This window comes from Callorhinus ursinus, unplaced genomic scaffold (assembly GCF_003265705.2).
Source record: "Callorhinus ursinus isolate GAN/ISIS: 27379988/994484 unplaced genomic scaffold, GSC_fseal_2.0 scaffold20, whole genome shotgun sequence".
NCBI classification, from domain to species: Eukaryota; Metazoa; Chordata; class Mammalia; order Carnivora; family Otariidae; genus Callorhinus; species Callorhinus ursinus.
The window spans coordinates 24169599-24190975 of record NW_027397082.1 but is presented as its reverse complement, the minus strand read 5'-3'; the positions used below and the strand labels follow the sequence as shown (position 1 = coordinate 24190975).

General features: G+C 39.8%; 1 protein-coding gene across 2 annotated transcripts in view; it reads left to right on the top strand.

Annotated features, from left to right (window-relative positions):
* The window catches only part of LOC112830695 (cytochrome P450 2C41), a 28012-nt gene extending 6888 nt beyond the window's left edge, over positions 1-21124 (top strand). Inside the window, exons 4-9 of one of the 2 annotated variants that reach the window (XM_025880701.2) lie at positions 81-241; positions 2270-2446; positions 11181-11322; positions 11480-11667; positions 18275-18416; positions 20586-21124. In XM_025880701.2, coding sequence (XP_025736486.1) covers positions 81-241; positions 2270-2446; positions 11181-11322; positions 11480-11667; positions 18275-18416; positions 20586-20767 — 992 coding nt within the window. In that variant the 3' untranslated portion in view covers positions 20768-21124. The remainder of the gene's footprint in view (positions 1-80; positions 242-2269; positions 2447-11180; positions 11323-11479; positions 11668-18274; positions 18417-20585) is intronic. The other variant, XM_025880702.2, reaches the window with a different exon arrangement.
* The last annotated feature ends 253 nt before the right edge of the window (positions 21125-21377 follow it).

Genomic DNA, 21377 nt, shown 5'->3' with positions numbered 1-21377 from the left:
TTAGCTTTACCTATTATCAACAACAAAAATTTTTATATGTTTATTTTAATGGTATTTTCTAAATCTTTCCTTTCCTTTAGCCTTACCCTGTGATCCCACTTTAATCCTGAGCTGTGCTTCCTGCAATGTGATCTGCTCCATTATTTTCCAGAATTGTTTTGATTATACAGATCAGACTTTAATTGGTTTCCTCAAGAGACTTAATGAAAACTTCAGGATTTTGAGCTCCGCATGGATCCAGGTGAGTTCATGATCCTCTCTTTTTTCTGACAAATCCAAAATTCTGTATGGACCATGCTGTGAAGTGAATGAAAACTGGACATTTTGGATATTATAATGTGGTAACTGTGGAAATGAGCTTCTTCCCCCTCCTTGAGATTTGTTTTGTTTTGTTTGTTTTGCTTGCTATAGGTTTGTTTGCCTTTTTGCTTTCTATAGGCTATAGATGTTTGTTTATTTTGTGACTTTTCTGGACCGTGTTTGCTAAGTCTCTTCTTTGTCATGTGTGGTCTCTGAAATCTATGTCCTTTAACTGGTGTTTAGTTAGTGTTTTGATGGAGTTTTCCTTGAATGTGAGGAGCTGAAAAGAAGGGAGAGAAGGGGGTGGGGGGAGAAAGAGAGAGGAGAGAAAAGGAGGGAGGGAGGGAGGGACGAACGAACAAACAAAAAAAACGAACAAATGAACGAACTCTTCCAGATTTGGTTCTGGGCTAGGCACTCCTTCAGTGCTTTCATCAGACTGTTTTCAATTCTTTCTCAGTCTTGTTGCTTACATCAGCCAGAGGTGAAAGCTAGGGTCTTCTGAGGTCTTTTCTTAGCCTTTGTCCTGCTTTCTAAATTTTATTTTTAATGTTTTTTTTTTCTGCTTTCTAAATTTTAAAATGTGTAAATTCCTCAGTATACATGGGTACATTTGAATGCCCTAATTTCCGGAAGATGTTCTCGCCCCAGCTTTTCTTCCCAGGATTCTGGTGCTCTATCATATGCCTTAACTAGTCTTTGCCCCAGGAGGCTGTGGGTTATTCATTTGCCTTACAGAGTTTTTGAGGCAGGCCTGTTGCTCTCCACCCTGAATTCCAGGTTAAATGAAACAAAGACAAGACTCTGTGTCAGTCCTTCAGATTGACCCAGAGAAGTTGCAGCAGAGAAAACACAATTTTTTTAAGGTCTGCTCTAGTCTCTTGCACTAGAAACCAGAATCCCATACAAGAAGCTACCCTTGTTAAGACTACTGCCAAACTGAGGAAGGAGGTGGGAGAAGGGTAAATTAAAAATTCCACAAAGCTTTTCCACCATTTTCAAGTTGCCTTTTTCTTGATTTAGCATTCACTTGATTTCTAAAAGCCTTTGTTTTCTAGAGTTCTGACAAGTTGATTCTCATGGTATTTGCCAATATTTTCAGCCTTTTTTTGGAGTGTCCTGCCTTTGGAGCTGTCTACTCTGACATTTTTACTGGTCATACTCAGTGAAGTGAATTTTTGAATACCATAATCCGGCCCAAGGCAAGCATCATGAAGTGTGCATCTGGGAAACATAGTCGAAACCTTTATTTCACAGACAAGAAGACAAATGTCCAAGTATGGAGCTGGTGAAATTCAAGCCTATTGACTCCCTGGCTTGTTGTCTTTCCACTAAATCCCAAAGTCCAGTTTTGGTGACTGCCCAGAAACATGTCCATAGCACTCAATGGGCATCCAGGCCCTTGCTGAAAGGTTCCCATTGCCCGTAAGGTTTGTCCTCCACTCACACTTAGTGACCTCTTCATCACATTACTTAGCAGAAATATGCTAATCCAGGAAGGAAGAGAATATCTCCTTTAAGCAGAGAAAACGTTTGGGACCACAGATGCTGCCAGGAAGCACTGATGAGGGAGTAGCTTGGTGCTGTACATCAGGTTGTCCAAACTCCCTTAAACTCAGTCTTCATCTATAAAATGTGAATCGTAGTAATGCATGGCATTCTATGTTTCATAGTTGTAGGGAAGAATTAATATAAAAGAAAAAAGAATTGACATAAAGATGCTTTAATACTGTAAGGTTGATGTGTGAGTATAGGAAATTATTGTCATATTTCATCATTTGGTCATAGTTTTCTCCCTCAGATATTTCTATGAGCATAGAGAATTACTTTATACGCACAATATAAAATGCTCCCCCAGAAGATAGAGACCATTTTTTCTTCATCTTATTTTTTAACCAGGGCTTGGCATGTCTTATATATGTCTTTAATATATGTTTTTAAATTTAATAATTTTTTAAAAATCTTTAAGGTCTACAATAGCTTCCCTGCTCTCCTTGATTATCTCCCAGGAAGTCATAATACAGTATATAAAAATTCTGTTTTTGTGAAAAATTACATTTTGGAGAAAATAAAAGAACACCAAGAATCCTTGGACATTAACAATCCTCGGGACTTCACTGATTATTTCCTGATGAAAATGGGACAGGTAAAATGTTACTTATAGATCCCTTATTTGTTAGCCTGAATTTTTTTTGGTTTACTGATTAGATCTGTACTTATGAGAATGTTTAAATTGTCAGGCAAGAAATGCTTGACTGACACTTTAGGTACTTATGTATGCATGGATCTGGATTGAGCATCATGGAGCATCATACAATCTAAGATTGAATTGTTAAATAACTAGAATACGTGGAACCTATTTGTCAAGTTTCTACCTGACGAGAAATAGAATGTACACTTTAGGGGAAATAAAAACACAAACAAGTTAGAAATTACAAAATATTGAGCCATACAATGAAGGTATATGTGATCATGTCACAGTGTGTGGGAGAGTAAGGAAGAAAGGTTTAACCTAGCTGGGCTTCTTGCTTGTCCTGAGGGCTGATGTAGATCTTCAAATATTTGCAATAAGGAATAGGGGAGGGAATTTCAGATTGGTAGAATGGTATGATGAGAGGTTCAGAAGTGCATGTCAGCAAAGAGATTAGATGGGTGGAAAAGGGAAATCTTCACTGAGTGTAACCAAAAATGATTTTGGACAGATAGAGAGTTGGATGTTGGTGTCTGCCAAATAACTGTAAGCCTGAATGTTGGCATGAAGAGTTTTGATTTGATCAGGTAGATGCATGAGCCAGAACACGAGTTGAGTGCAAATAATTATTGGGGAAAATTTTCCTGGGAGTCCTGTAGAATGATCTGTATGATAAGAATGGGGCCCAAGGACCAACTGTGAGATTTTTCATTTCTTGACTTTGGCTTGATGAAAGTCTGGACCATGGAAATACAGAGGATCCTGAAATAAAATCAAATTGTCCATCTTGTCACATCTCAGATCTATAGAGACTGGTTTTAGTTTGAGGAGAGGATAAGTAGGGACTGTATGGGAGATTTTAGTAATAAGAACAGATATCCTATTTGAGAAATTTAACCAAGGAGTGAAAGATTCAGATAGTAAATCTGAATAGTGAATTTGATGAGTGATGGGGTCAAGCTGGAAATCGTGTGACAAAAGTAATGTAATGACATAAGGACACTTGTATGGAAGCAACATCCTCCTTGAACTAAGGAGAGGCAGAATCCAGAATGCATTGTAAAGAGCTAATTCTAGAGAAGGAAATTCCTTCATCTGAGGCCGTCATTACTTTATCCAATCTCTTTGTAGCTCTGGGCAGAAATGAGAAACCGATGAGTAGGCTAACGTGGCAAGGAGTCAAAGATGCTGATGAAGGTTGATTGTCAAAGAATTGTCCCTGGATTTCAGCTGGACTGCTCAAATCACGTATTCTAGGTGGAATGAAGTGAAGAAGGTGGTGGAATGGTTTGAAGAAACGGGAAGAGGGAAGAAGAAATGAATACTTCCACGCTCTGTTTTCTCTGCAGTTAGGGCAATGATTTTTATCTTCCTGGTGATCAGCTGATTTGAGAATCTGATTAAAAGTATGGACACCTAGAGCATGCAACTCATTTTTTTTCCTTAGGATTTTATTTATTTATTTGTCAGAGAGAGGGAGAGAGAGAGAGCACAAGCAGGGGGAGCTGCAGGCAGAGGGAGAAGCACACTCCCCACTGAGCAAGGAGCCTGGTGTGAAACTCGATCCCAGGATCCTGGGATCATGACCTGAGCCGAAAGCAGATGCTTAAACAACTGAGCCACCCAGGCATCCCGAGCATGCAACTATTGATCTCAGGGCCATGAGTTTGAGCCCCACATTGGGTGTAGAGTTTACTTAATTCTTTAATTTCTTGGCTGACCCATTCATTCTTTAGTAGGATACTGTTTAGCCTCCATGTATTTGAGTTCTTTCTGACTTTCCTCTTGTGATTGAGTTCTAGTTTCAAAGCATTGTGGTCCGAAAATATGCAGAGAATGATCCCAGTGTTTTGGTACCGGTTGAGACCTGATTTGTGACCCAGAATGTGATCTATCCTGGAGAATGTTCCATGTACACTAAAGAAGAATGTGTATTCTGTTGCTTTGGGATGGAATGTTCTGAATATATCTGTGAGGTCCATCTGGTCCTATGTGTCATTTAAAGCCTTTATTTCCTTGTTGATCCTTTGCTTAGATGATCTGTCCATTTCAGTGAGAGGGTTATTAAAGTCTCCTACAATTATTGTATTATTGTCAATGTGTTTCTATGATTTTGTCATCAATTGGCTTATATAATTGACTGCTCCCATGTTAGGGGCATCTTTTGCTTAGATGATCTGTCCATTTCAGTGGGGAGGGTGTTAAAGTCCCCTACTATTATTGTATTATTGTTGATGTGTTTCTTTGATTTTGTCATTAATTGGCTTATATAATTGGCTGCTTCCATGTTAGGGGCATAGATATTTAAAATTGTTAGATCTTCTTGTTGGATAGACCCTTTAAGTAGGATATAGTGTCCTTCCTCATCTCATTATAGTCTTTGGTTTAAAATCTAATTTGTCTGATATAAGGATTGCCACTCCAGCTTTCTTTTGATGTCCATTAGCATGGTAAATGGTTTTCCACTCCCTCACTTTCAATCTGAAGGTGTCTTTGGGTCTAAAATGAGTCTCTTGCAGACAGCATATCAATGGGTCTTGCTTTTTTATCCAATCTGATACCCTGTGTCTTTTGGTTGGGTCATTTAGCCCATTTACATTCAGAGTGACTATTGAAATATATGGATTTAGTGCCATTGTATTGCCTGTAAAGTGACTGTTTCTGTATATTGTCTCTGTTCCTTTCTGGGCTATGTTACTTTTGGGCTCTCTCTTTGCTTAGAGGACCCCTTTTAATATTTCTTGTAGGGCTGGTTTGGTGATCACAAATTCTTTTAGTTTCTTTCTCCTGGAAGTTTGTTATCATGAATGACATCTTGTCTGGATGAAGTATTTTTGGCTGCATATTTTTCTCATTTAGCACCCTGAATAGATCATGCCAGTCCTTTCTGGCCTGCCAGGTCTCTGTGGAGAGGTCTGCTGCCAATTTAATGTTTCTACCATTGTAGTTTATAGACCTCTTGTCCCGAGCTGCTTTCAGAATTTTCTATTTGTCTGTGAGACTTGTAAGTTTTACTGTTAGATGTCGGGGTGTTGACGTATTTTTATTGATTTTGAGGGGGGGTTCTCTGTGCCTCCTGGACTTGAATGCCTATTTCCTTCCCCAAATTGGGGAAGTTCTTCACTATAATTTGCTCCAATATACTTTCTGCTCCTCTCTCTCTTTCTTCTTCTGGGATCCCAATTATTCTAATATTCTTTCTATTATGGTATCACTTACCTCTCGAATTCTCCCCTCACGATCCAGTAGTTGTTTATCTCTCTTTTTCTCAGTTTCTTTATTCTCCATCATTTGGTCTTCTATATCACTAATTCTCTCTTCTGCTTCATTCATCCTAGCAGTTAGAGCCTCCATTTTTTTTTTTGAGATTTTATTTATTCATTTGAGACAGATACAGAGAAAGAGAGCATGAGCAAGGGGAGAGGCAAAGGGAGAGGGAGAGGCAAAGGGAGAGGGAGAACCAGACTCCCCACTGAGCTGGGAGCCCAACACGGGGCTCGATCCCAGGACCTGGAGATCATGACCTAAGCCAAAGGCAGATGCTCAACCATCTGAGCCACCCAGGCACCCCTGGAGCCTCCATTTATTATTCAACTTGGTTAGATTTTAGTTCTTTTATTTCTCCAGAAAGGGATTCTTTAGTATCTTCTATGCTTTTTTCAAGCCCAGCTAGTATCTTTATAATTGTCATTCTGAACTCTAGTTCTGACATCTTACTCATGTCCGTATTGATTAGGTCCCTAGCAGTCAGTACTGCCTCTTGTTCTTTTTTTTGAGGTGAGTTTTTCTGTTTTGTCATTTTGTCCAGAGAAAAATCGATGAATTAGAGAACAAAATGCTAAAAGGGTAACAGTGACCCCAGAAAAATATACACTAAACAAAGCAGAAGAGACCTGAAACCAGGGGGAAAAGAAAGGAAAAAAAAAAAATGATCAGGCTGGTGAATAGAACAGAGCCACCCACTAGATTTTGGGTGTATTTTGTTTTGTTAGAAGAAACTGCCTTCCAAAATTTTAAAGAAAGAAAAACATATATATATATATATATATATACAAAAAATAAGGTTAAATACAATGAAGGGATAGAATATGACTGTAAAAATGAAAATTAAAAAAGATTTTTAAAAAGGAATTGGTAAGATAAGATGTTGGCTGAAAAAGGAAAGAAGAAAAATTTTTTTTAAAAAATAGGAAAAAAAAGAAAATTTAAAAAATTAACTTTGAAAGACTAAAGAATCATGGGGAAAAAGCCATGGATTCTATGTGCTATATTCCCCTAGCCCTGGAGTTTTGCAGTACTCACTGATCGGTAAACTTGGTCTTGGCTGGCTGTTCTTGCTGATCTTCTGGGGGAGGGGCCTGTTGCCATGGTTCCCAAATGTCTTTGCCGGAGGCAGAATTGCCCTGCCCTTGCCCCGGGGGTGGGCTAAGTAATCTGCTCAGGTTTGCTCTCAGGAGCTTTTGTTCCCTGCAAGCTCTCGGTACAGCTTTGGAGGACGAGAGTGAAAATGGTGGCCTCCCAATCTCTGGCCCCAGAGGAGCCGAGAACTCGGGTCCCCACTCCTCAGTGCGCCCCCAGAGAAAAGAAGTCAGTCACTTCTGTCTCCCCGGTCTCCGGCCGCACTCCGTGCTCACCCGGCCTGTGACTGAGCGTTTCTATCTCTGGCTCCCGACCCCATGTGGAGTCTCCAAACCCAGCAGATCCCTGTGGTGTGCTCCCGCACCACTCCACCCAGGTGAGGAGAGGGGGTCTCCCCGGATCTGCCGCTTGTTGGGTCCCAGCTGGAAGAACAGTGGCCCGACTGTGCCGGGGATCACAGTTTATGGCAACCCCGAGCTGAGAGCCCACTCCTCGGCTCTGTCTCTGCAGCTGGCGTCCCTGCTCCAATACCTGGGAGCTCTGCCGCACTCAGGCACCCCCGGTCTTTCTGTGACCCTGTGGGTCCTGAGACCACACTGTCCTGCGAGGGTTCCTCCCCCCGCTTAGCCACTGGAGCGACGTCCCTCAGCGGAGCCGACTTCTAAAAGTTCCAATTTTGTGCTCTGCGGCTCTATCACTTGCCAGAAGCGGCCGATGGAGGCCCCTTCCCCCGCTGTCTATCCTCCCGAATATCGCCTCGGATTCACTTCTCCACACATCCTACCTTCCAGAAAGTGGTCGCTTTTCTGTTCAGAGAGTTGCTGCTATTCTTTTCTTCGATCTCCTGTTGAGTTTGTAGGTGTTCGGAATGGTTCGATAGCTAGCTAGCTGAATTCCTGGGACCAGACGAAATTTAGGCCTCCTACTCCTCCGCCATCTTGCTCCTCCTCTGGGTGTAGAGTTTACTTAAAAAATAAAATAGTAGGTTACAATTTGAGCTGTTTTGTAGGCAAAATGTTATTCTGCTCTTTTTTTTTTTAAAGATTGTATTTATTTGAGAGAGAGAGAGAGAGCATGATTGGGAGGAGGGGCAGAGGGAGAAGCAGACTCCCCACTGAACGGGGAGCCCAATGTGGGCTTGATCCTAGGAGCCTGGCATCATGATCTGAGCTGAAGGCAGACGCTTTCACTGACTGAGCCATTCAGGCACGCCTCTTTTTTTTTATAATAACTTTTATGAGATTTTTACCTTAAGTTTCTGTTTATTTTTATGTGAAATTAGTTTTCTGGAAATTTTAGAGGGAATTGCATGGTTTAGGAATATTTTTCTAACTTCATAGAGCGCCCTCTTTTGTTGTTTTTATGTAATATTAAAAAATGATGGTGGCTTGCCAACTCTGTTCCCCTCACACTTTTATTTAGATCAAAGACTTGCAAAAGTCACCTGTTTTTATAAATAAAGTTTTATTGAAACACACACAAAGTATGGACACCTTCCCAGAAGAATGCACCTATATGAATGTTTTTGTATTTTGCACATATTTTGAGGGATTTCCTTAATGCTAGGAAGCCTCTCCACTGATCCTGGGCTCTGACATCTCTCATATATCAATTAATAGTATTTCCTTAATATTATATTTAAAAACTGCATTGTTACTCTGGAATTCATTAGAATATTTAGATTCTAGCTTGTTATTCCTTTTTTTCTTGTTTTTAATATGTTCACTGAGTATAATTCACTTGCCACACCCTTCCCACATTTCAAGTATAATTCAGTAATTGTGTATTTACAGAGTTGTGCGACCACCACCACAATCAATTACCAAACGTTTTCATCACCCTCAAAAGAAGCCCCATAAGCTTGAGTAGTCATCTCCACTGTCCCCAAACCCCTCCAGCTTTCAGGTATCACTACTCTACTTTGTCTCTATAGATTTGCTATTCTGGGTGTTTCATATTAATGGAATTATACAGTATGTGGTCTTTTGTTCTAGCTTCTTTCACTTCATTCCTCTATGTGCTTGAATGATATTCCAGAGTAGATATACCATATTTTATATATCCACTCCTTGGTTGATGGACATTTTGATTGTTTCTGGCTTTTTGGCTCTTTTTTTTTTTTCAAGATTTTATTTATTTATTTGAGAGACAGATTGAGAGAGCACAATCCAGGGGGCGAGGCAGAGGGAGAGGGACAAGCAGGCTCCCCCACTGAGAGAGCCCAATTCTGGGCTCAATCCACGATGCTTAACCCACTGAGCCACCCAGGCACCCCTGGCTTTTTGGCTCTTATGAATAATGCATCTATGGACATTTGTGTGCAAGTTTTTGTGTATACCTATGTTTTATTTATTTTAAAAGATTTTATTTATTTATTTGACAGAGACACAGCAAGAGAGGGAACACAAACAGGGGGAGAGGGAGAAGCAGGCTCCCTGCTGAGCAGAGAGCCTGATGCGGGGCTCGATCCCAGGACCCTGGGATCATGACCTGAGCCAAAGGCAGATACTTAACGACTGAGCCATCCAGGCGCCCCTTGTGTATACCTATGTTTTAATTTCTCTTGGGTGTATACCTGTTGGTAGAATTGCTGGGTCATATGATAATTTTATATTTAACCTTGGGAGGAAGTGTGGTGGATCAAAGACCTAAATGTAAGAGCTAAAAATATAAAACTCTTAGAAGAAAACTTAGGCATAAAATTGGCTAAAATTGATGAGCTATGTGTATGTAAGCACTGATTCTTCAAATTCACTTCAACAGATAGAAATGCTAATAATGGTTTATAAGTGCCCTACTCTTTTTCCTGGCCTTAGAGTAATTTTGGGTTGGAAAGGTTAGAAAAGTGTGTGACGTTGATGTTACCAGTGGGTCTAGCAAGTACAGCTACTGAGATTAAGCCTGTCTTAATGGAGTTGATGATATGTTAGGCATGCCACAGGTCACTTGGGGATTGTAAGAACCTTATTAAACTAATGTTGGCCTAGAGGACTGGATAGGAAGGTTTTTTTGTTTTTGTTTTTGTTTTGTATTTTAGTGACCTGCATAGTCAGTATTTCAAGTGACCCCATTGTTTTCAATTTTGTGTCACCCTTATCTTAAACCAACTTAAGTTAGTTGCCCTTGTGAGGTGCTTTTATTCTCCCCACGTAAAATTTATGAGATCTCTATTCAGTCAGTCTCTTATTCTCAGCATTTGCCTTACTCCTACAGTCTCCTTCATCCCTTATGGGCAGTTAATGCCCAAACTTTCTGTCTTCATGTCTGTAATATTTCTTCTCTTTTTGTATCTGCATTAATTCCTGCACTTGTTTCCTAAACCAAACTGCTTCCTGCCTTACATCTAGAATACCATAGCAGCTGGCCCCCTTTTGTCTTTGTAAATCCATTCTCACTACAATCTGTTCTAGGATGTGCTGCCATGTTAGCTTTTGCACATTTTCAACTTCATAATGAGTTTTTAGGGAATATAGAATCCACATAAATTCTGTAACAGAAGAAGAGAATTGCAAACTCTTGATCCTGGCTTATACCATTTTTTAAGATACAGCCCTAATTTACTCATTTCTATCAGTTAGGATTGGTTTGCCTACCAACAAGAGAAAACCCAGTTAACAATGTTTTAAAGAAATAGTGGGTTTATTTATCTCAGGTACAGAGAATCTCATGTTGGGCAGTCCAGGACTTGTACAGTAGCCCTGAAGTATCATGAACTCGGGTGCCTTCCATTTTTCTTTAGCATTATTACTGTGTAGGCTTCATGTTCATCATGTTTCAAGATGATGTCTACAGTGCTTCCATCAACATATCTGTGTAGACATGTAGTAAGCAGAAGGAAAGAAAGTGACATCAGTAGGCCATTGGGGACGCCTAGGTGGCTTAGTTGGTTAAGCAGCTGCCTTCAGCACCGGTCATTATCCCAGGGTCCTGGGATCGAGCCCCACATCGGACTCCCTGCTCAGTGGGGAGTCTGCTTCTCCCTCTCCCCGCCCCAACTCATGTGCTCGCTCTCTCATGCTCTCTCTCAAATAAATAGATTAAAATCTTTAGGAAAAAAATAGGCCATTGCTAAGAAATCAGTTGTTGGCCAGTGTAGGTGCAAAAGAGGGTAGGAAATGGAATTTGTAGGCAAGCAATGGGTAAGGGAATAGGAAATGAATATTGGGTCAACTAATCCATACAGTTTGCCATACCGTACAGTTGTTGTTATTTTAACACTGCACTCTCCAGTTTCTAAGTTTGATTAACTTTATAACAATGTGTTATTTTAGATTTATTGTAATTACATATGTTGGCAAAGCAGCAAATAATTGCATCAAATAATTCCTAGGAAAAATACAATGAGCAGTTGGAGTTTACTTCTGAGAACTTGATAAATACTGCAGCTGATTTGTTTGCAGCTGGGACAGGGACAACAAGCTCCACCCTACGATATGGTCTCCTGCTCCTGCTGAAGCACCCAAAAATCACAGGTATGGCCAGCATGGAGGGCAGGGTATACTTCTGGACATATAACTGATGTTTATAATGATGTTGGAACACCTTCAAAGTGTTCATATAACCTGAATTGGCATGTAAATGTATATGCATTTGTTTCTTTTTTCATCAGTCTCATTTGTGTTTTATCAGCTAAAGTCCAGGAAGAGATTGACCATGTAATTGGCAGACACCAGACCCCTTGCATGCGGGACAGGAGCCGCATGCCCTACACGAATGCAGTATTACATGAGATCCAGAGATACATTGACCTTGTTCCAAACAGCCTGCCTCATGCAGTGACCCGTGACATTAAATTCAGAAACTATGTCATCCCCAAGGTAAGATGTGTTTCTCCTACACCTAACTTCAGTGCTCTTTAAGTTCTCATATTCACAGTATGGTTTCAATCCTCTACCAATATGGATGAGAGAATGCAAAAATCATACATGTGGCAGCTTGATGGATTTTGTGCTGTTTCCAGTTTGAGGCTATACATTTTTATGATAGGTTTTGATATCAGGCTGTGTAAATCTTCCAGATTTGTTCTATTTCTTTAATATTGTTTTGGCTTCGCTTAGCTATTTACATTTCCAAATAAATTTTAGTATCAATTTGTCAGTTATCCAAAGCACTTGGCAATGGTTTTTATCAGGGTGATAGTAAATTAATTTGAAAAGAATTGACATGTTGGAATGTTGAATCTTTCAATTCACGGATATGGTATTTTCCCCCAATTTATTTGGGCTTTCTTTAATTTTTTCAATATTGTTTTCAGTGCAGCAGCTTGTACATCTTTTAGGTTTTTCCTAGATAAATGATATTTTTTATGTTATTATAAATTGTATAATTTTTTTAAATGCCTTTTGTACTTTTTTGGTATATGGAAATATAATTGATTTTTTTTTATTTTGATGACTTTATATCTAGCAACCTTTACAAATTCACTTATCATTGTTAATAATTTATGGGTTTATAATTTCCACGTACTCAGTTCTGTGATCTGGTTTAATTTTTGTTTTAATAATTAATATTTAAACTTTAAATTTTATATACTTACAATTAGCTTTAATTTCAATCTAAGTAACCGTGGATCACCCAAGGCCATTGTATTGGATAGGACTGATCTAAGGTTTTTCTCTTTAATACTTAAATCCTTACCTTAAAACCATCCTTAATTCTGCAATACTAAAAATTTAGAAAATAAAAATAAATATGTTTGCTGCAATTTCATTCGATGACCAAAACCTTACTTAAACTGAAATAAATCTATTTTTATTCCTTATTGATGCCTCTTTGTGTGACTATTCATGTTTTACTAAAGAAATATCAATGTGAGGGCAACCTGCTGGCTCAGTCAGTAGAGCTGCAACTCTTGATCTTGGGTTTGTAAATTTAAGCCCCACGTTGGGTGTAGAGATTACTTAAAATCTAAAAAAAAAAAAAAAATAGTATCAATGTGTTTGATTATATGATACCACATTATTGGGAGTATTTTAAAATTTATGGTATATACATCATAATATTTTTCTAACGAGTCAAACAATTCTGAATTTGAAAACGCATTAGGCCCCAGGGGTTTCAGATGAAGGATTGTGTACTTAATCTTTCAGGAAGACGAATGTTCATATTTTATGGGCTGAAGTAGAAAAATAAGGAGAGGCTAAAATAGTCCTCCTACATATAACTTTGAAATGGTTGAAAAAACAGCTTTGAAGAGAGACAGTCCAAGATGGCAGAGGAGTAGGAGACCTTAGTTTCGTCTGGTCCCAGGAATTCAGCTAGGTAGCTATAAAATCATTCTGAACACCTGCGAACTCAACCGGAGACCCAAAAGAATAGGTACAACTCTACAAATAGAAAAGCGACCACTTTCTGCAAGAATGACAAGACAGAAAACCTCACGTCAAAGAAGAGAACAAGAGGCAATACTGACTGCCAGGGACCTAATCAGTATGGTCATAAGTAAGATGTCAGAACCAGAGTTCAGAATGGCAATTTAAAGATACTAGCAGGGCTTGAAAAAAGCATAGAAGACAGTAGAGAAGCCCTTTCTAGAGAAAGAAAAGAACTAAAATCTAATCAAGTTGAAATCAAATAGGCTATTAATGAGATGTAATAAAAAATGGAGGCTCTAACTGCTAGGATAAATGAAGCAGAAGAGAGAATTAGTGATATAGAAGACCAAATGATGGCAAATAAAGAAGCTGAGAAAAAGAGATAAACAACTACTGGATCACGAGGGGAGAATTCAAGTGATAAGTGATACCATAAAGCGAAACAATATTAGAATAATTGGGATCCCAGAAGAAGAGGAAAGGGGGAGAGAGAAAGAGAGAGAGGGGGGCAGAAGATATATTGGAGCAAATTAGAGTGGAGAACTTACCTAATCTGGGGAAGGAAACAGGCATTCAAGTCCAGGAGGCACAGAGAAGCCCCCTCAAAATCAATAGAAATAGGTCAACATCCTGCATATGATAGTGAAACTTGCAAATCTCAGAGACAAAGAGTAAATCCTGAAAGCAGCTAGGGACAAGAGGTCTACAAGGGTAGAAACATTAGACTGGCAGCAGACCTCTCCACAGAGACCTGGCAGGCCAGAAAGGACTGGCATGATATATTCGGGGTGCTAAATTAGAAAAATATGCAGCCAAGAATATTTTATCCAGTTAGGATGTCATTCAAAATAGAAGGAGTGATAAAAACCTTCCAGGACAAACAGAAACTAAAAGAATTTGTGAGCACTAAACCAGGCCTGCAAGAAATATTAAATGTTAAAAGGGATCCTTTACACAAAGATAGAGCCCAAAAGTAACAGGCCAGAAAGGAACAGAGACAATATACAGAAACAATAAGTTATACCAAATAAAATTCATATTTTTAAGGGTAAAGTCTAGTAAGTTTTGATCAATATGTGATGTCATGTAACTAGCACTACAACTAAGATATAAAACATTTCTATCATCTGAAAAATTTCCCTCATTCTCCTTTTACAGTCAATCCACCTCCCCCAGTTTCAACCCTTGGTAACCAGTGATGTACTTTTGGTTCTATGGTATTGCCTTTTAAAGAATGCAACATAATGGAATGTGACATAAAAGTAGTATAATTTGTAATCAATATAAGCCTTTGTAATCAATATAACGTCTTTTTTATGTGATGGAATGTGTTTGAGATTTATCTTTGTTATCACATGTACCATTAGTTTGTTGCTTGTTTTGATGAGTAGTTTTCATCATATCGAGTGCCACAAATTGTTTATCCATTCACTGATTGATGGATATTTGGGTTGTTTCCAGTTTTGGGCCATTTGAATAAAGGTGCTATGAACATTTGCATACAGATTTTAGTGTGGACATAAATTTTGTTTTCTTTTGGGTCAATGCTTAGGAGGGGGACTTTGCTTAACTGTTTATAAAAAAAAAAACCCGTCAAACTGTTTTCTAAATGTGGCTGTGACATTTTACTTTCCCACTAGCAATGTATGAGAGTTCCAGTTGTTCCAGGCCCCCTCCACCACTTTCCCTGGTTGGTCTTTTTAAATTTTAGTTACTAGAAGGGGTTGTGTGGTGATACCACATTTTGTTTTACTTCTCTTTTCTGGATGGATAATGATGTTTTGCTTCTTTTCATGTGCTGATTGACTACTCATATATATTCTTTTGTAGTTTGCTGGAATTATTATTCCTTTTTTTTATTGGGTCATTTGCCTTATTTAATTATTGCAATCCTTTATATATTTTGCATGCAAGTCTTGTATCACGTGTAGGTGTTGCTAACATTCACTCTCAATCTGTTGGGGTGTTTTGTTTCTTCCCTTTCTTTAGTTTTCAAAGAATGTCTTTCAAAGAATGTCTTTCAAAGAGCAGAAGTTTTGAATTTTGATGGAGTCCAATTTATCAATTTTTTTCTCTTTTGACTTGTGCTTTTGTGTCCTATCTGAAAAATTTGTTGCGAACACGAGTTCCCAAATATTTGCCCTTATGTTTCCTTCTACAAGTCTTATACTCTTAGCTTTTCTATTTAGGTCTGTGACCCATTTAAAGTTCATTTTTACTTATAGTGTGAAGTAGGAATTGTACTTTTTTTTGTTATGGATATCCGCTTGTCCCAGCATCACTTCTTGAAAATATACTAGCTTTTTAAATCTTAAAGTAACATTTTCACATACTACTTGTCTTAAAATATATAAGGCAATTTTGAAAACAAAATTATAGACCTTAAATATGATAAACTTAGAGGATGGAGTTTCCTTCCAATTTTTAATTTAAAAAAGTAAAAAATCTAAATAGTCTTTAAACACACACACACAATGACTATGTAATGTTTTATGTATATATAAATAATATATATGAAAATGTGTATACATCTATATACTAAGTGCATATCTACCTATGTCCATCAATCTACCTCACTCCTAAATACTTCAGTATGTGTCTTCTAGGAATGAGGGCTTTCTGCACAGCAATAACAGCATTCACACTCAAGGAATTATCATCTATACAATAATTTTATCTAACATATAGCCTGTAATTACATTTTTTCATGTATCCTAAGATACTCTTTTATAGCTTTTTTTGAGGGGGCATCTAGTAGCTAATCAAGGAATAAGTATATAATTTTATTATCTGTCCCTTTAGGCCCTTTTTATAAGGAACAGTTACGCTTCCTTTATTTGTTTCATTTCAATACACTGACAGTTTTGAAGAGTCCAGGACAGTTGTTATGTAGAATATTCCTCAGTCTGGTTTGGTGTGGTTTTTGTTTTTGTTTTTGAGATTAGATTTCAGTTCTGTGTTTTGGGGAAAAAAATTACATAGGTGATGTTGTGTATATCCCACTACATCACATTTTGGCTGGAGACGTATAATATCAATTTGTACCATTATTGGTGATGCTAAGGTACTCACTTATGAAGGAGATATCTGCCATAATTCTCTGTTGTTGGGGTTCTATTTTTCATAGGTAATTAATAAAAAAAATCTGTGGCATGGTACTTTAAGACCTTGTAAAAATCCTGTTTCCCAAATCATTGATCCAACAGTTTTAGCATTAATTAATGATCTTTACTTGATAAAAATGACAAGTTTTTAAATTTTATTATTGGGGCATGTTTGTGTGTGTGTGTGTGTGTGTGTGTGTGTGTGTATCTATGTATAACTAGGATTCATCTATAACAAAGAGTTCCCCCACATTTTTATTTTTGTAAAGATGTTATTTATTTATTTATTTTAGAGAGACAGAAGATGAGTGGGGAGAGGGGAGAGGAGAGAGAGAGAATCTCAAGCAGACTTCCTGCTGAGAGTGGAGCCCAATATAGGGCTCAATCTCACCACCCTGAGATCATGACCTGTGCCTAAACCAAGAGTCAGATGCTTAACTGACTGAGCTACCCGGTGCCTGCCCCCCCACTAAAAGAAATTATTTGAGAGAGAGTGAGAGAGAGTGTGCAAGTGGGGGGAGGATCAAAGGGAGAGGGACAAGCAGACTCCATGCTGAGCATGGTACCCAACATGGTGCTCGATCCCACGACCCTGAGATCATGACCCAAGGTGAAACCAAATTTGGACATCCAACCAACCATACCACCCAGGTGCCACCCCTTTTGTAAATTAAGAGAAACAAATTGCATCCCAAAGATAAATACTCATTACTTGTTAGTGTATTTGTCATATTATCTAAGAAGTCATTTTTTTCTCTTGAGCAAATTTTCTTTTTTTTATTTAAGATTTTATTTATTTGAGAGAGAGAGAGAGAGAGAGAGAGAGAGCATGAGAAGGGAGAGGGTCAGAAGGAGAAGCAGACTCCCCGCTGAGTGGGGAGCCCGGTGTGGGACTTGATCCTGGAACTCTGGGATCATGACCTGAGCCAAAGGCAGTGACTTAACCAAACTGAGCCACTCAGGTGCCCCAAATTTTCCTTTTTTACTGTGGTAAAATATACAGAACCTAAAAGTTACCATTTAGGTATTTTAAGTGCACAGTTCAATGAAGCTTAGTACAATCACTGTTGTGCAGCCATAGCTACTGTCTAGTTCCAGAACATTTTCATCAGTCCAAAAGGAGATCCCTTACCCATCAAGCAGTCATTCCCCACTCCTTCCTCCCTTTCTCTCTCCCTCCCTCCAGCCCCTGACAACCACTAATTTGTTTCTGTCTGCATAGATTTGCCAGTCATTTTTTTAGGTAACCTCTATGCCCAGTATGGGGTGTGAATGCACAACTTCAAGATCAAAAGTCTCATGTTCTACTGACTGAGCCAGCCAGGTGCTCCACCAGGGTCATTTCAAACCAGATCAAACCTCTGTTTTTAAAAGCCCTAGGAACAGATTCCAAATACTCCTGACTTTTCAAGAGCCAACAGAGGCTTCCATTTTATTTATTTATTTATTTATTTATTTATTTATTTATTTATTTATTTATAAGATTTTATTTATTTATTTGACAGAGAGAGCACAAGCAGGAGGAAGAGCAAAGGGAGAGGCAGAGGGAGAGAGAGGGTCCCAAGCAGACTCTGTGGAGCCCGAAATGGGGCTCCATCTTACCACCCTGAGATCACAACTTAAGCCGAAACTAAGAGTGGGACACTCAACTGACTGAGCTACCCAGGCACCCCTAGATGCTTCCATTTTAAACCATAATCCACGTGAGATGTATGAAAACCGAAGTGATGAAATAGAGCTGGGAGTGAGACAGATACAAGTGTCCAAACATTGTGATCAGTGGAGGGGATTCAGACCGTATTGGAAGCCGTGTTAGCATCCTGACTAGCACTGGCCTTAATCTCACCCCTGTTTATTACTTGGTCTATCTGGCTGGAAATGCCACTGCCCTTCTTTGGAAGGGATTCCTCACATAAAGATCAAAAGATGAACTAAGTGATTTGCCACATTTCTTCCAGCTCTACAACTTCTTTATAACCCAGTTTATCTTCATCTGTTCATTCCAGGGCACAACCATATTAATATCACTGACTTCTGTGCTCCATGATGACCAAGAATACCCCAACCCAGAGATATTTGACCCTGCCCACTTCCTGGATGATAGCGGTAACTTTAAGAAGAGTGACCACTTCATGGCTTTCTCAGCAGGTAATAAAAATTAAATTCCTTAGGTGCTGAAGGGGACAAAATATTTTGGGGGGATCAGTTGAAACTTACATGGTGCCTGCTCTGGGGTGGGTAGAATTGTTCTTTGTCCATGACCAAAAGCATCACTTCTAATGCCCATGCACTTTCCTCCACTCAGCATACATCGTCATTATTCGAACTTTGGCTGGGTGACCCAGTTCTTCCAAAGTGAGAAAGTTAGAGAATAGGTTCATTGAATTCTGCCTCTAGATATATCCCTGAGCTACCAAGAGCTTCTCTTAGCAGCAGATGAAACTCATTTAGACTTTACTCACTGGCCATGAGAAAGGTATATAACTCTTCAAACTTGAGTTAAGTATCTTTTTTAAAAAATTATTTATTTGAGAGAGAGAGAGAGGCACAAGCAAGGGGAGTGGCAGAGGGAGAAGGAGAAGCAGGCTCCCTGCTGAGCGGGGTGGGGGATGGGGGTGGGGGGGTGGGGGGCAGGCAAAGGGACAAGCAGATTCCCACCGGGCAGGGATCCTGTTGCAGGGCTTAAATGTCTTCTCTGTGGGGTGCCTGGGTGGCTCAGTCGGTTAGGTGTCTGACTTTGGCTCAGGTCATGATCTAAGGGTCCTGGTATTAAGCCTTGCCTCAAGCTCCCTGCTCAGTGGGAACCTGCTTGTCCCTCTGCCCTCCCCTGCCTTCCACTCGTACTCTCTCTCAAATAAATAAATACAATCTTTAAAAAAAAAATTACCTTCTATATGACATCCCTCACTCCCCAGAGTGAGCTCTGGGATGACAGGCATCCACCAGCACAGCACGGACACCAAAGGGGTAACACTCTAGTTAGGGAAGCAGGTTAGTAAGCAGATCATTAGACTAGCGTTGTGGGAGAGGAAAGCCCAGGCTGCTCAAGAGACCAGAAGAGGAAGCTGCCTGCTTCCTGCTCACTCATACTCCACAGGGAGGCGGAGTTTATACTGGAATAAGCAACGTTCCAACAGCCGAAAGGGAATTTGAGCTGCCTCATGGGGACAGGGGGCGGGGGGAGAAGAGAAGACTTTTACAAAGTGGGCCATAGGAGCAGGACGTTGCTCTAGATGGAGGAGGTCGGAATCTGTCAACTAACCATGGCATCAAGGAAACCTTGGGAAAGTGTCAGAGTGCCCGGCGGTGGTTCCAAGGCACCGATCATGTGTCCTGGATGTTGCGTCTCCACATCTGTAGTGTGTGCTGAGTCTCTGGTGCTGGAGTCCTCTTCATTTATCTGATGGCTTTTGATGCCTGCTTTGGGTCTTGCACTGTACATACCCAGATGTCAAGGCCTGAGCCTTCCCTACAAGGGATGCACATTTTGGCATGGTAGTAAAAGGAAGAAACAGAAAACTATGATTCAAGGTGAGTATCTATGCTTTAACTGAAGAGTGAACAAGATGCTGAGGAAACCCAGAGAAAGCAAGACTCTACTGCCAGAGGGGATCATAGGGATTATGGAGAGGAAAAGACATGAGACTTAGGTCCTGAAAGAAGTGTAAGAGGAGTGCACCTTAACCAAAGGAAGCAGCATGAGATAAAGCTGGAAATGTCATGGTGTGTTGGAGATTGATGAAGATTGGGTATGGCTAGAACCGAGAGTAGAGGGTATGGAGAATGGAAGGAGGGATAGGGAAAGTCAGACTGGGTACAGAATGTGGAGGGCCAGTTCAACCCACTTGACCTCACCTCATAAGACAGATCAGGGACACACTGAATATTTTAAAGTGAGAAAGTGACACATTTAGACATGTGCTTTTGAAATCACATGAAGGAAAAAAAATCTTCGACATAGATATATGAGTTCCCTTCTCTTAGTCCTTCTCCCTCCAGAACACTTGGACAAGTGAGTGTGTTTCTACAAAGATGTATGGAAACTGGAAATGTGAAGAGAACAGTTGTAATGTGGAAATACATAATGAATGCTTGATGTAGGCCTGATACTCAATAAATATTTGTTGAATGAAGGGTTCCTGTCAAGACACTAGGTGAATAGCAAGCATTTCCACCCTTCTATCCATCTGCCCCTCTAACCTTCCTCCGGCTCTCCATCAGTTCAGTCATTCATCAGACACTTATTTTGACATACTTCTTGTTGCAGTTTGAAACATAGTGTTCAAGGAACAGATCCCTTGTGTTTGTTATTTTCAGGAAAACGACTATGTGTGGGAGAAGGACTGGCCCGAATGGAGCTGTTTTTATTCCTGACCACCATTTTACAGAAATTTACCCTGAAATCTCTGGTCGACCCAAAGGACATTGATACCACCCCAATTACCAGTGGGTTTGGCCATAACCCACCCCCCTACCAGCTCTGCTTCATTCCCATGTGAGGAAGGGCAGACCATCTGCCCGCCCCTGTGCTGGTGTCTGTAGCTCCTCCTCCTCTGGGCATCATTCACCTCCTTCTCACTGCTGGGGATGCACTCTCTGACCTCATCTCCTATTTCCCCATTCTCTCCATACCCAGTGAACATCCCACCTCCATTAAAGGAAAGTTTCCAGGGTGCCTGGTTGGCTCAGTCGGTTAGATGTCTGCCTTCAGTTCAGGTCACGATCCTGGAGTCCTGTGACCGAGCCCCACTCAGTGGGGAGTCTGCTTCTCCCTCTCCCTCTGCTCCTCTCCGGCTTGTGCTCGCTCTCTCGTTCGCTCACTCTCTCAAATAAATAAAATCTTTTAAAAAAAAAAAGAGGGAAGTTTCCAGAATTTCATTGTACACATGCTGTGCTGTTGTTTATACTCTATGACACTTGTATTTGCCACTACATATACTTATCTAAGATTGAGCTATTACCATGTTATCACCGTGAAACCAAACCAAATGATTAGTATACACTAACACACAGTCATTTGTCCTCTGCATGTTGTAAATGGAAAGCCTTATTATTTGCTGAGCCAGTTCTTAGACTTTCCTTTTTGGCATAATACAGGTAAGATATGGA